The sequence below is a fragment of the Eublepharis macularius genome, chromosome 12 (assembly GCF_028583425.1).
Source record: "Eublepharis macularius isolate TG4126 chromosome 12, MPM_Emac_v1.0, whole genome shotgun sequence".
Taxonomy (NCBI): Eukaryota; Metazoa; Chordata; class Lepidosauria; order Squamata; family Eublepharidae; genus Eublepharis; species Eublepharis macularius.
Window position 1 is genome coordinate 71,167,637 of NC_072801.1, and position 14,707 is coordinate 71,182,343.

Consider the following 14,707-nt stretch of genomic DNA (forward strand, 5'->3'; position numbering starts at 1 on the left):
TGTTTTCTGCTGCCTTTATCTTGTCTGGCGAGGTTGGCGGCGGCCATACCATGGCTGCCTCTAAACCTCTGTGCCCTGTTCCCCCAGCTGTTTTCTGCAGCATGATGGGCAACCTTCCACCTGAGTTACTGGCGTGGCATACATGTGTGTTGAACCTGGGAGTCCAACGATGACGCCCTTGATTGCGGCTTTCCCGTTCTTCGTCTATTGCAGCAGGCTTAAGAGAGGTGCCTAAAGAGCCGCAGAGTGATTATTTACTTCCCCGACTGACTTGGGGATAACATGGAATGAGTGTGAGTTTTCTCTTTGGGTGGCAAATGTAGCTACAAACATACCACGGAGATCATCAGGTGGCTGATACGGGGCTTCCTGAAGACCCTGCGGGAAATGTGGTCAGATAGTGGCTGGCAGACCTTCTTCTTCTTTTTATTGTGTGAAGGTGCGTGTTCCTCGCTGCTTTCCTCCAGAACGGCGTCTTGGGAACACGCACCTCCCGGGGCCATTTCAGGCGCCCTCCTTGTGCTTCCCTTTGCTTCAAGGGAAGCGGCTGAATAAATGGCCCTTTTTGCCATCGTGCTTTAATGCTGACTGGAGTGATGCATGTCTGTACTGCAGGAACCACATCTTAATTCAGTTCTTCAGCCCGTGCAGGGCAGTGACAACCCCGTCTTTCATCTGCTGGAAATCTTACCCCGCCTCTTTGCCGTCCTGAAACATCACCAGGCGCGGCCTGCACAATCTGAAACCTTTCCTGGCAACCTTATGAGTAAAGAGCTCTTTAAACAATGACATTTTGCAATTTTGGGCTAAATACTAAATTCTGGATTTGGGGTATAGATTTATAGGATGTATCTCATGCTGTCTGTAGAGGGGGGCTTGGAATGTTTATGTATGGGAATCTGTCATTGCTTGAAGAATGATAAGTGCAGTTTAAAGGTTATGCACTCGCTGGTGAAATATTTTGAGTCCAGGTAAGAGACGTAGCAAGAAGTTCAGGCCTGATTGTGGAACTGAGGCACCCCGTGCTTCTTGGAGATATGCGTTGTAGGAGAAGAATGGTACTGGTGGGCGTTTTGCGTTTCAGGAAAGCTTTTTCTGTGGTTATTGATTTCTTGAACAACTCTTTGATGATTCTCTGGAGTGCTTTGGAAAAGTTTGAAATCGCTGGGTGTTTTTCAGGCTGTGGAAACTTTGTCAAGTAGTTTCTCAAAGAAACTGCATAACGGCAGGCATCTTCCTCTCAAAGTCAGCCTGCCACCCGCTACCCATCTTCACTGACATCTCGAAGATATAAAAGAGCACCAAGTCTCTTCCAAGTTGTGCAAGTTCACATGGATCATCGGTGAGACCCATAAAGGTATGGGCGATCTGCCCTAGAATCTTCAGAGATCCATGGGGATTCACTGGTAGACCCTTGGCTGAATTGCTGTAAAAATGTTCCATGGAGAGAAAAACCTTGAAACAGGAGAGATGATTGGGCTTGGTAGTGGAGAAAGATCTACGGACCAGTGTCTGCTTAACTCTGGAACTGGCCTGGATAAATTGCTCAATTCCAGCCTACTCTGCCTTATAAGATGGTTGTGAATTTTTAAAAAAAATGTTATTTTGAGTTCCTTCGAAGAAGTGAGGGGGTACAAAAGCACCCACCATTCCCTAGGGGTTCTAATATCATCCTTTTTGGGAAGCAGAACTTGGCTTGATGTGTTTCTACTCACTCTGTGCGCAGCCATGCTCATCAGTTACTGTCTCGCTTCCCCAAAGCAGCTGCAAGCATTTGTTGTTAGCATTCATCAGGCTCTGAAAATATCCCCATATTCAGAAACTGTACTATCTTGAGGAAAGCGTCCTCCAAGGTACCTGTGCCTCTAACTATAGAGCAAACGCCTGGGGATCTCATTACCTTCAGCTGGAAGCTCCTTTGTGTTTTTTTTTCTCCTCCCGCTACATACAGGCATTAGCGAAAGTTTCTCAGCCATCAAAAGATGGGTAACGATGTTAATAGGAGATAGCATGGGAATCGGTCTCAGCATCCCTTGCGTGTCCTGTGGATCGTTGCTTGATGCAAACTGGGAAGAATCTGGTTTCTTCTGAAAGCTACTCCGGTGGTGAAAATCCAGGTGTAGGCAGGAACTCTGGGTGACCAGGCCTTTAGCAAAGATTATGGGCTTAGATCCCACCAATTCATGCTGTGCATGGGTGCCGGTTTCCTCCTGCTGATGTTGGCAAAAGGCTTCTTGCACCAGAAGAATGAATACATGGAATGGATCTGCAGGACCTGCCCCTGTGTACAGAAGCTGTTTCATGCAACTGTGTGAACCAGATCAAGATGGGTAGCCATGTTAGTCTGTCTGCGGCAGTAGAAAAGAGCAAGAATCCAGTAGCACCTATAAGACTAAGAACATCTGTGGTAGGGTATGAGCTTTCATGAGTCACAGCTTACATCTTCAGATACCAGAGTGTGATACTCTGGTGTGAACCAGAGTAATTGCATCTGCTGCTTAGTCAGTGGGAGGCCTACAGACAGGTTAAAACTTCTAGTTGAGAAGCAGCTACTAGCAGCTCTCAGGCCACACTTTGGGGTGCACACATACTCACCTTGCTTAGTTGCTAACCAAGCAACAAGGGAGATACGTCTGCCCAGTCTGATGGCTTCTTGATGTTCCTTGGATGGGAAGTTTGCTGGAACTGAGAACAGAATAGCAGGTGGGGAAAGGAGGATGTCGGCTGTGTTGGCAGGCCTTGTCTGCCGGGTCCCAGATAGGGAAGGCGGCAAAGCAGCCTCCATCCCCTCGCAAGCCTAGTAGCCTGTCCGGTGTCTAGGAATGCTAGAGAGGCCCTGCGCACGCTGTTGACAAGGGTGGCCAGCGCCAGAATCTTGCGAGAAAAACAACAGTTTTGCTTGCTGTGCCAGGTGAGGAATTTCCCACCCGTCTCCATAAGAGTGTAAAAAAAAAAAGCAAGGGTTCCCCCTCCTCTGTTCTAGCAAAGGTGCTTCCTTTGCAGAGAGCTCCTGTCCTGCTAGACCATCAGCCAAGCTACCTTCAGCTGTTCCGGCAGGCTGTGGCCTGTGCCTCTTGGCTGGGCTTCCTGGCTGCTCTTCTGGTCCTTTTCCAGGGCATGTCCAGGTCCCGGCAGCCAGAGCCGAGTTCCCTCATGTGGGATTTGCTCGTGCTTGTTTCTTGCATTAGCCCATCTGCTCTGAAGCAAGCCCGGGACTGTTGCCCAATGGCAGTGTGGCAAGTATACGGGATGGTCAGGCAGAGCAGACCTTGGAAGCCCAATTATCTCTGCGCCGTCTTGCCTGCCAACTGTGGCCAGCCAAGTGCCATTGGGAAGATAAAAAGCACTGCGTAAGATCAATTGCCTGCAATAAAATCCCTAGTGTTTCAGCGGCCAGACTGTCTGAAAATGGAGGTGGGCTCTTTCAACTGTCAGGGTTGGTTGCCCTGGAATACTGTTTCCAGGCACTAGATTTCAGTGCTTCAGTGCCTCGGATCTTTCCACCTTGCTGCTGAAACTAACCCATGCATTTGTGCACCTGATCCTCTTTTTAAAAGCTGTATATGTGCTTGTTGCCCTGAAAGCCCAGGCAAGCCTGATCTCAGGAGCTAAGCAGGGTCGAACCTTGTTTGGTAATTGGATGGGAGATCTCTAGTGAAGAGCAAGTTTGCAGAGGCAGGTAATGGCAAACCACCTCTATCAGTCTTTTGCCGTGAAAACCCCACCAGGGTTTGCCATATATCAACTCTGACTTGATGGTACTTTCCATCACCATATGTGATTGCTGCTGCCCTGGCTGCTTGTGACAATGATGTCCTGAGAGAGCCCTTTATGTCAGATGGTCTGGACTTGGTTTTACTTCTGTCAACATTCCAGAAGAGTTAGCCGTGTTTGTCTGTAGTTGCAAAATAGTAAAGAGTCCGGTAGCACCTTTAAGACTAACTTAATTGTAGCATAAGCTTTCAAGAACCACAGCGTGAGGGAAGAGAGCTACTGGAGTCTACCATTAAAGGTGTTACTGGACTCTACTATTTTTCTATCAAAGTGTTTCTAGTTGTAATGGCCATCAAAGAAAGTTTGAGAACAAAAATCGATAAATAGTATGAACATTCCTATGTAAGTCTGTCTACTGCATTAAATAATTTCTGTACTGTAGACATTAACATTTTCCAGAACACACAGAACCTTGACATTTATTATTTGTCAATAACTAATACGCTGTGGCATTCAATCTATTATTATTAGCAGTCAGTGTTGCAAAGTGTAACCCGATGTCCTGCTCGTCCTATTATGACTTTTTGTCCAAATTATTTCTTTTGTTTGCTAGAAATTTTGTTTTCTGATGTCAGCTGTTATCTTTCCTACCTCACATGTGCAATCGTAGAGGAGGGTGCAGCTGTGTTGGGTATATTTACAGTTCTGTTGATCGAATGCTGTCCTTTATAAAATTCCATGAATATGCTAAATAGTTGAATTTTATATGGTATATGAAGAAAAAAAGAAAATAAGTTGGTGATAGGAAAATCAATGTTGTGTATATTTCAGACCCCCCCCCCCCACACACACACACCGTTTTCCATTTTTTTCCCACCAGGAAACTCTTTTTAAGGCTTCAGATTTTCTAGAAATGTGCTTGTGACTCCTGCACTGCATGCCAGTGTTTGCTCCCAGCCCGGTGCTTCAGAGCCACCCTTGAGCAGGCAGCAAAAACACATTTATGAGCTTTATATGGGCCACAATAAATGGCTGATGGGCCATGTTCAGCTTGGTGGGTGATGAGCCACACAGTCCTGCTCAACCCCTGCTTACCCTTGTTCCTGCCTGTATGTAAGATCTTAATTAGGATTAAGAGGCTGCCTGTGTTGGAACGCCAAAGTTTTAATCCATAACTGATCTCTGTTGATCTTGCCACAGGCTGCTGTCAGATCTACAAGAGCAGCATGTAAGTGTCTTTAGGGGTGGGTGGGGCTGGGTGCATTTTTAAAATGTGTGTTAACACAAATCTCTGATATTGTAGGCATTTCCTAAAACCTGCCACGGTAGTTGATCCTGTAGAAATAAAATAAGTGTATTGGGAGGGGTTGCTTAGGAAGATCACCTCTTGGAAAGAAAATAAACCTGTGCATTACACACTGGCTGATTTATGGAAAAACAAGTGCATTGTGCCATTTCTGTGATGCTGATCGCAGAATTCCTTGGACAATAGTAGAGTAAACAGTGGTCAGGAGCATAGCCAGTAGCTGTGCTGTACACATTAAAGGCTTATGTCTCGTTTGCCTGGCCTGACCAGAGCTTATGGTAGATCCTTGATGCCACAAGTCTTGTGTATGTCACAAGCAGAAACTGACACTGATCTCTAAGCATTTGGTCTGGGGAAGGCGAAGAGCATCAACAGAGGAAGTAGGAAGGAACTGTGGTCAGAAGTCAGCGTGGGGTGGGGGTGGGGCGTGATGTGCAGAGAATTCCCTGCTTGATGGATCTGGCTGTCCAAAAATAGCTCAGAACTGGTTTGTTGAGGGCTTTTGACCCATCTGGACATTTTCGGCACTGTAAAACCAATAGATTGAATCTGCAACTTGCTAGGTCTCTCAGGCTGTCCAGTAGCTCAGACCTTCACCTCCAAGCATGGCAGGAACCTGGTGCTAGAGTTGGCACCAATAGCTGCCCTCTGAATCTAAAAGCAGTTGTTATAGGGGGTTAAACTTCTGACTTGGTATCAGGTTTAGAAAGGAGGACTGACTTAGAAGTGCACAATTTCAGAAGAGAGAGAGGTACGCATTGGAAAATGAGCAGAAGCCATGTCAAACAAAGTTTTACAGGAAGTCTTGCTTTGGGAAATGATGGAAATAAACTTTACAGTTCAAGTACTTGCCAGCTGTGTGTCACCTGTGCCCATAAACATGAGTGAGAAAGCAGATCAAAAGTCAACTATGGAGCAAACTAGCATTCCTGTGAATTTAACAAAAGGCCCATGCAAGTTCTCTGAGCAAATTCTGTGCAGGCAGAAGAGCATTTGGGTGTTAATGGCAACATCTTGTAGCGTCTTTCAGTTGACTAACCAGTTACAGTGGAATGAACGGGGGCAAAACGAAGACCACCCAAATCATATGCTTGCTGCTTGTACTGTAGTTAGCCATGGGATGGGGCTGCAATCCTTTTAGAATCAGAGAAGCAAGATAGCTTACCTGTTCCCCCTTCCCAGTTGATGGCCAGTAGCGGCTGGCGGGCTCCGGCTAAATGTCTGGCCTGTTCTGTGTATGATGGAGTGATATACAGGTGAATAAAGGTGTGTTTTTTTAGCCAAGTTGTAATCTAATAAAACTTGAGTGGGGTAACCCGTGGCCTTGGGTACCACTTCTCTGCTTTGGCAGAGCCTCTGATAACTGTTGGCAGGAATGGGGTTTGGAGGGTGGGGAGAATCTTCAGCTTGTATATTTTGTATTGCTGAAGGATGGAGGCTTTGTCTTTGGGGGAGTGGCAGTTGGAAGAAAAGGGGCAGGATGTGAAGCAGGCAGCTCAAGATTTGGAGTGGGCAAGTAGCAGAGGCTTAACCCTGTTTGTATAGAAGCTTGGATGCAGATAGAGCTAGCTTGTTCCAAGAAGAATGCTACTGTTTCCTTTGGAGAAGCAGCTGAGTCCTGTCCTGGCGCCAACCCCCCCCCCCCTCTTCTTGCCATTGCCTCAGCAGGATGCACGGGCTCATTCAGATTAATTCATTCAGTCTCTACTACTAGTAATGTGCTTTTAAAAAACACCTTGTATTTGGAGAGTCAAGTCATAGGCAATAGAACTTGTCATGTGAGCTTTCATTTAACTCGGCCTTTAAGCTTTTGCGGACAAGAGGCATGGAGCTATTTTGTACAAGGCCATTTTATTTCTCTGAACGCACCACAAGTGATGCTTGCCAGGTGCTTGCACGATGCGCTGAATGCGTTCCAGATGTTGCTCGTGGCACAGGCTGCCTTGAGAGCACTTTGCAAGGTGAAAAGTTGGCTGTAGAAGCAAACCCCAACGTGTACAGGGGAATTAGTTTCATGTGGGCTTCCACAATACAACAAGGACTAGAATCCCCCCCCCCCTTTTTTTAAAGTTGGGTTTACTTGGAACCTTGAACTAGCTGCTGCCTTGGAGGTCAGATTCCTGTAATTCCTGGTGTTAGGATTCAGTTTCTTCTCCCTCACTTTCTTTTGTCTTCTAGCTCTCTCACCTCCTCCTTTATTTATTGATGGCTGGTGGCTGTCTCTTGAGCTGCAATACTGTCGGATCACATCAAGGTGACGAGGTTGCCCCGTGTTGTTGTGCAGCTGGGAAGGGGGAGTGTGTAGGAGGGAGGACAGAGATGTGCTTCATTTGCCCACAATGTAATGGCACTTGGGTCGGAACATGTGCTGCTTCGAATTCTTACGTAGGGGTTGGCAAAAATTGAAGCTGGGGTGCCTGTCCCCCTCCATGAGCAGATTAGACCGTATGCAGCGGGGAGGGTTATGGCTCATTGAAGAGCATCTGCTCAGCATGCAGAAGGTCCCAGGTTAAATCTCCTGTTAAGCATCAGGTCATAAGCGATGGGAAAGACCTCTCCCTGCAACTTTGGAGGGCCGCTGCCAGTCTGACTAGGCAGTACTGACTTCAATGGCCCAATGAGTCTGATTCATTATAAAGCAGCTTTAAGGGCGTTCAGTATCCCTGGACAGCCCAGGTGAGCCTGATCTTGTCAGATCTCAGAAGCTGAACAAGGTCAGCCTTGGTTAGTAATTGGATGGGAGACCTCCAATGAAGAGCAGGGTTGCAGAGGCAGGCAGTGGCAAACCCCTCTCTGTTTGTCTCTTGCCATGAAAACCCCGCCAGGGGGCACCATAAATCAGCTATGACTTGAAGGAAGGATTTCATTTTTTCATGTGTGTTCAGTAGTAGAGCAGAGGAATTGCTGCAGAGGATGAGAACTTGGGGGGCGGGGGCTGGAAGGATGAAGGCAGGACAGGTGAGTCTCAAAACCTAGTGCTGGGTGAGTAAGTAGCACTGTCAAGGTTTATCAAGGGCTCCCTGTCAATTGGAGGATAGTGTTTGGCCAGAAAAGACCCTGCTGTGCTTTGGGGGTAACATGGGGGTGACAAGAACCTCATGGCTTTTCTTTGAATAGCTGCATCTGTCAGCTGTTCCCATGTTTGTGAAGGCAAGAGACACACCCAAAGTTGGGACTGCTGCAGCTCTCCATGTCTGGCCCTGAGCTGGATGGGAGGAGACCCAAGAACCGATTGTCGGCTCTGCTGAATTCAGTGGGGGAAGAGTCTGTCTGTCAAGCGCTTTGGGCAGCCTTCGCTCCGCCCTTTCCTGACCCTCCTGCTTTGCACCCGTAAGGTGTAAACCTGAACCTCAGTTGATTTTTTAAGGAAGGACCTTGCAAGGCAGCTCTGTCTCTTCCAACAACCTGTTAGATCAGACCAAGGGGCGTCTGCTCCAGCACCGTCTCTGCAGCCGCTCTAAAGAGGCCCAGAAGCTAGGCATGAAGGGCCTCGCTTATATCATCCCTCTGAATACCAGCTTGCCCAATGCTTTTAAACATGAAGGTTCTGTCTCTCGTTAACGGTTACTGAGCTCTCCTCCCTGATTTTGTAAAGCTTTGTTACTCAGTCCATCCACCACATTTTGGGCATGGCATTGCTTGTGTTATGGTATGGACAGGGGCGTGTTTATCTCATTTGGAGAGCAACTATCATGGAATAGTTCTCTCTGCAGAGTTTCCATATGTGAGCCTCCCCCTCCTCCCCTAGGCTGCTTGGGCTAGTAAATGGCAACTGAATGTCTTGCAGTGGGAACCGAGGGTCACGAAAGGCAGCTGTTTGCGGCATCTTCCTTCCAGCACTTAAGCATGCTATCTCAGATTAAGAGCCTGCTGGCTCTGTGTGCACTGGAGTGGGGGATAGGGACTGCATTTGGCAGCCTTGACCCTGGATGGTGGCTCTGATGTGAAGTTGATAGTCCATGGCAATTGCGAGCAGCTTCCAGGTTGCGCTAAGAGGATTTCTTGCAAATCCTATTGGTAGGCTGGATATGTACGGCTTAGTGCTATCTGGCTCGCTTAGTTGGGGAGGGGGGTGATGGGAGGCAGAGGGCGAAACTCCTTGTTACCGTTGAGGGGGCTCTTGTGAATGGGGAGAGGAGGCAGCTGGTAAGAAAGGGAGAGGACAACCACATTGTCCTGCAATAGTGCCTGTCCCTCCCTTGATTGGCAGCATGGCCGGCCTCCATGCTGATGCATTGTGAACCAGCAGGCATCCTCCGATGCTGCAGGCAGTTTCTTTGCTTGAACTTCTTCTGATCTGAGTGAATGAGTTCTGCCCCTATGGAAAAAAGAGAGACCCAAAATACCGGCATTCTTCCGGTTGGAGGCCTGCTTTCCATTTTTTTGCTTTTACCGAATAGGTGTTAAGGCTGAGATTGGAAGTGACCAATGAATAGAGAGAGCACTCTCTTAGCCGCTTTCTACAGAACTTGCCCACCCCCACCACCAAACAGCTTTTATCCCCACTTGGGAAGATTTTTATGTTTCCCCCACCCCCGTCCCGTCCTGCCCCCCCTGAAAGATGGAAGTAGTTTAGTGGAGGTGTATTTGGGAAAACTAAGCGGGAAAGCTAAGCGGGAAAGCTTGAGCCGATCTCCCCACTTTGAACTGCAGCCTTGGTAACTGCAATATGTTGAATCCAAAATCTGTTCATTTAAAGAATCACAGAAGACCGTGCTTAAGGGTTGTTCCTCTCTGCTTCACAGGGTCACTGTGAATAAATGAAGGAGAACTAGGTGTTCAAATTGTGCTTCCCCACTAGCTGCTCCACACTTGGACCCCGTTCATGCCCCTTCCCAGTTTATCGTGGAGAGAATTCCTGTCCTGAAATCAAAGCAGTGGGCTAGATTCAAGCATAATGGGAAACTGTGGTTTAATTTAACAATGGTTACTCTGTGAAACTGGGATTCTGTTAGCAGACAACCAGTCCAGTGCTGGCTTGGCCCAAACAGTTCTAGTCTCATTCTCTTTCTTCCCATGGGGCTTGTGCCTCAAGCCACAGCTGGTACAAGGATGGCCCTGGGGAGACCAAGCCAGGATCTCAGTATTCATAGGAAACCATAATTAAGGATAACTGCTTAATAAACTTCATGCCCCTATTTTGATTCCTAATTTGATTAACCCTGATTACTAACGGTAACGGAGAGGCCTGCTTTTGGACAGCCACACAAGCCATGGTTTAGTTAATCTGTGCTTGTATACGTGATGTCTGAACTGAGCCACTGAACAAAATTGCGGGAGAATTCTCTTCTGCAGCCTTGTAAAAGGCTCGCTTGCAAACTCTTACTAGTCCATCAGCCTTATATAAGCTACTTACTCTAATCATTTGTAGCCTAGAACAAACTGCTTCTGCAAAGTGTGTCTTGTGGGGAAATAGTCACTTGCCTTAGGAAAGTGGCTATTTTGTAGGCTTATAGCCCCGTGCCTAAAGTGTGTTTGGCCAGCACAGAAGCAGTGGTTGTGTGTGGATCTTAGCCTCTGCCAAAGGTATTGCTTACTTAAACACGAAGGTTGTGTTGTGTGTGTTTAGGTTGTTCCCTGTCAGGACTGCAGCAAAGCATTTCTGAAGCTAGTCACAATGTGGGGGTGGAGTGGGAAGGTCGTAGGCAGAGTTTCAGCATCACCGGGGCTGTTAGTTAATGTTGGTCTAAAGCAAAATCTGAACATGCTATGAGAACCAACCAAAATCTGCACACAACAGTATGCAAGCTTTTGAGTTCTCCAGAGCTGTTTGCTTGGCTGGATGTTGAAATGAAACACAAAAAGATGATGGGGGGGGGGAGATGTTTCAGGTTTGCGCCCCTTCATCCTGTGCAGAATGCTACAAAAACTGATACCAACCCTAGCTGGCACCAAATCTCCTTGGCGTTCTACATAACATACAGAAGAGAATTTTTAAGATCCCAAACTAAAACATCATCTTCCCTCCCTGCCCTGCTTTACAGAGTTCTAGAGAACTTGGAAGCTTCCACGCTATTTCTGGGTGTTTTGGTTGGTCTTAACAAGCTATTGCCTGGCAATCCTTCTTTGCAGTGGTCCTGAAAGTCTACAATCCTTCTTTCCAGGACCAAAGCCGCCGTCACGCTGAAGCGCCACAGGTAGCCTCGTTCAGGACGGACCCTTCTGGCATTTGACCATTTTGCAGGTAGGTTGGTCACCCCCTTTTTCTTTCTTTCTTTTTTTTTTGCAGAGGAGATTTGGGTGCTATGTGGGAATCTTATTTCGACAAAGTTCTTGCCAGCTCGAAACTTTCAGGATGCTCTCCAGATCTCCAGCCATGGGTGGGCGCTATTCCAGGATTTTTAGCAACCAGAAGTGAACATCTGGTTCTAGGCAAGGTCCCAAGAAAGCGTTCCAAATCTGAGCCATCAGTGTTCATTCTTGAGCAAGAGAGTCTTGTGTTCATAAGTGCCAGTTCTGCTTTGGGGTTAAATAAAAACGAGGAGCCAGCATCCCTGTTTCTAGGCTTTTGGGGAGTTCCTGTGCTTTGCTGTGTGTGTATGTGTGTGTGTGTGTGTGTGTATGCAGTGCAGTTACATTCAGGAGAGATTGGAAAAGTAATAAAATAAAACAGCAGATACTGTGGCCGTTTTTATCCCCTATAGCACAAAGGCCTTAGGGTGTGGGGCATTGCCTGAGAGCTTCTCGGTAATGCCTCTCTGTGTTTATTGTTTATTATGTTACGGTGTATAGTTTTGAAATAAAGGCTTTGAATTGGTAATGCCCCATTCGTCGTTGAATTACTGGAGCAGCCCTGCTTCTCGCCGTCAGTGAACTATCACCGTTCTCAAACAAAAGACTTCCCTCTAGGCACAAGGCAGATTGGTGGGTGCCCTGGTATGCAGGGGTGACGTTTGCATGAACATGGCTTTCAGTTTAATGTCTTTGTCTCATGCACAGCAGAGTTTGCACGAAAGAGCATATTGTCAGAATCCCAAGTATGTGTTCACATGAAGTTTGCCAAAAGAAAAAGTGGCCACCTGTTTCGTCTCATGGTGTTTTGGATCACAAGGGAGAAAACTGAGTTCCTTTCTCTGTGACAAGAGCAAGAGTCCAGTAGCACCTACAAGACTAACAAAATTTGTGATAAGATATGAGCGTTTGTGAAAGGAACTCAGTTTTCTCCCTTGTGATCCAAAACGCCATGAGAAGAAACAGTCTTATAGGTGCTACGAGATTCTTGCTCATTTCTACTGCTACAGTCAGATTAACACGTCTACGCATCTTGATCTTTCTCTATGAAGAACACAAGAGGGATTTCATGAATGTGAGCCTCCTTGAGGCTGGAGGAAGAAATGAAACAAAGCTGCGTTATGCTGAGCCAGGCCATTGGTTTTCCTAAACCAGTCGTTGGCTGCTTCCAAAAACAAAGCATGTGCTCTCAATCTTGGGGCTTTTATTGATCGCAGATGTACTTCTATGTGCATACATGTGTGTGACAGAGGAGGAAAATGAGAATTTATCCATACAGCAATACCAATATTCCTTTGTGCAAAGTATCTAAGGCAGGCATCTCAGCTCAAGCTAAAGATTTAGGGCTAGCTGGATGATGGAGGCCTGCTGTACGAATGTCACATTTATTAATGTGACATTCACATTTATTACTTCCCTATGGGGACCCAAATGGCTTACAGCAGTCTCTCCTTCTCCATTTTATCCACACAACACCTCACCGAGGTAGGTTAGGCTAAGAGTGTGTGACTGGCCCGAGGTCACCCAGCAAGCTTCCATAAGAGAGCGGGGATTCTATCCCATATCTCAATCTGATGCTCTAACTACTACACCAGCTCTCATTAGAATTGGGGAGTCCTGGACTCAAATTTCTGCTCTGCGATGAAGCACCCTCAGTGTCTTTGCATGAGTCTCTTGGCGTAATCTACCTCACAGGTTGCTGTGAGAATAAAACAAAGGAAGAGAGAATCATGTTTGTTATTCTAAACTCTTTCAGAGGAAGTGTGGGGGAAAATGTCCTGCATATTTATGTTTGGGGGTGATATGAGAGTTTCCCTAAACAGCAAGTTCCTGCCTCTTCTTAGTGCCTCTGCTTTCCTTGTCCTCAAACAGTGGAATACCGGAAACGCGCAAATCTGGGTTTGAAACTATGAGCTCGGTAGCAGTGTTAACACCCGAGAGCTTTGCTGAGCACCGAAGCGGCCTGAGGGATGAAGAAACACGAGGTAAAACGAGTGTGCCAACCTTTCTTGGGGCTCATAAAACTGGAACTTGTGTGTAAGAAGTAGGGGTTTGAGTATAGAAGTCTGGTGGTGGAGACTGCCCCCAAGTCATAGCTGACTTTTGACGACCCCTGGTGGGGCTTTCATGGCAAGAGACTAACAGAGGTGGTTTGCCATTCCCTGCCTCTGTGATCCTGGTCTTTGTTGGAGGTTTCCCATCCAATTACTCACCAAGGCCAACCCTGCTTAGCTTCTCAGATTTGACAGGATCAGGCTCACCTGCACTGTACCAGTCAGAGTGAGTTTAGAGATAGAGATAGAAATTATTCTGAAGGCCCTAGGGATGGAACTCTCTGTCTAGGGCAGTGATGTTCTGTATTCTTGGTGTTTGGGCGGGGGGGGGGCAATCAGTGGGAGGGCTTCTGGTGTCCCTTCCCCACTGGCAGACCTCCTGAGGACACCTGGTTTTTGGCCACTGTGTGACACAGAGCGTTGGACTGGATGGGCCATTGGCCTGATCTAACATGGCTTCTCTTCTGTTCTTACGGAGATGAGTCTGTTTTGAGCCAAGGGGAACAGTTGAATGGGTCTTTTTAAAGTTTTGCTGCTTTTAATTCTTGAGCCAAGAGTCCAGTAGCACCCATAAGACTAACAACATTTGTGGTAATCTTATAGATGCTACTAGACTCTTGCTTTTTTTTCTGCTGCTGCAGACAAACTAACGTGGCAGCCCATCTTGATTTAGTTCCTGCTGTATTGGCTTCACAATCCTGTTTCCTCCCTGAAGGGTCTGTTCGTTCTCTCTCTCCGTCCTGGGCAGGTGGTGTCCCAGAGGATGAGGCCTACATCCCCACTTACTTGGAAGCTTTCCCCCCACTCCCAGAAAAGGGAGCTCCAGGGGAAAAGTCCAGTGAGTTCACAGGAGTATGGAACAAGATCCGGCCTATCAAATCCTCTGTCATCACCCAGGTGAGTGTGTGGAGGATGGGGCACGGCACGGGTTCAGCTCCTAGGAGCCCTCATTCAGAGAATATTCCCATGGGATTCTAGCCAGAAGATGTTCCTTATTGCCCTTTGGGTAGCCAAAATGACTAGCGGGCCTGACAAAGCGTGTGCGCTGTAGAAAGAAAACAAAACAAATTCGAGCCTTTCGTGTGTTGCTCGAAGGGTATCTAGTTTCTTCAGACAGAATTCCGAGCTTTATCCAGGTTAATGAAAATGCTCAGTGATTCTTTCACTTCTTACCTGTGAATCATTCTATGACAAGTTTTTAAAAATATATACTTAACACCGATCTCTCCCTCACCCTGCAAATATAGGTATAAAATATCTTCATAAAAACCTCACTTATTGTACACTTCCTGGCACCAAGCCCCAAATGTGTGAAGTATGGATTGAAGCTATTAAGTTCCCATTTCAGAAATTTTATTCTGGCAGTGAAGAAGGGGTGGTCGCTTTCCCCCCCAAGAACAGA

The 14,707-nt window shown here is 47.0% G+C and overlaps 1 protein-coding gene across 1 annotated transcript in view; it reads left to right on the plus strand.

Moving 5' to 3' along the window:
• The window catches only part of LOC129338498 (vigilin-like), a 52,247-nt gene that overhangs the window by 12,439 nt on the left and 25,101 nt on the right, over positions 1–14,707 (plus strand). Inside the window, exons 2-4 of the mRNA XM_054992789.1 lie at positions 11,125–11,204; positions 13,124–13,236; positions 14,054–14,202. Coding sequence (XP_054848764.1) covers positions 13,161–13,236; positions 14,054–14,202 — 225 coding nt within the window. The 5' untranslated portion in view covers positions 11,125–11,204; positions 13,124–13,160. The remainder of the gene's footprint in view (positions 1–11,124; positions 11,205–13,123; positions 13,237–14,053; positions 14,203–14,707) is intronic.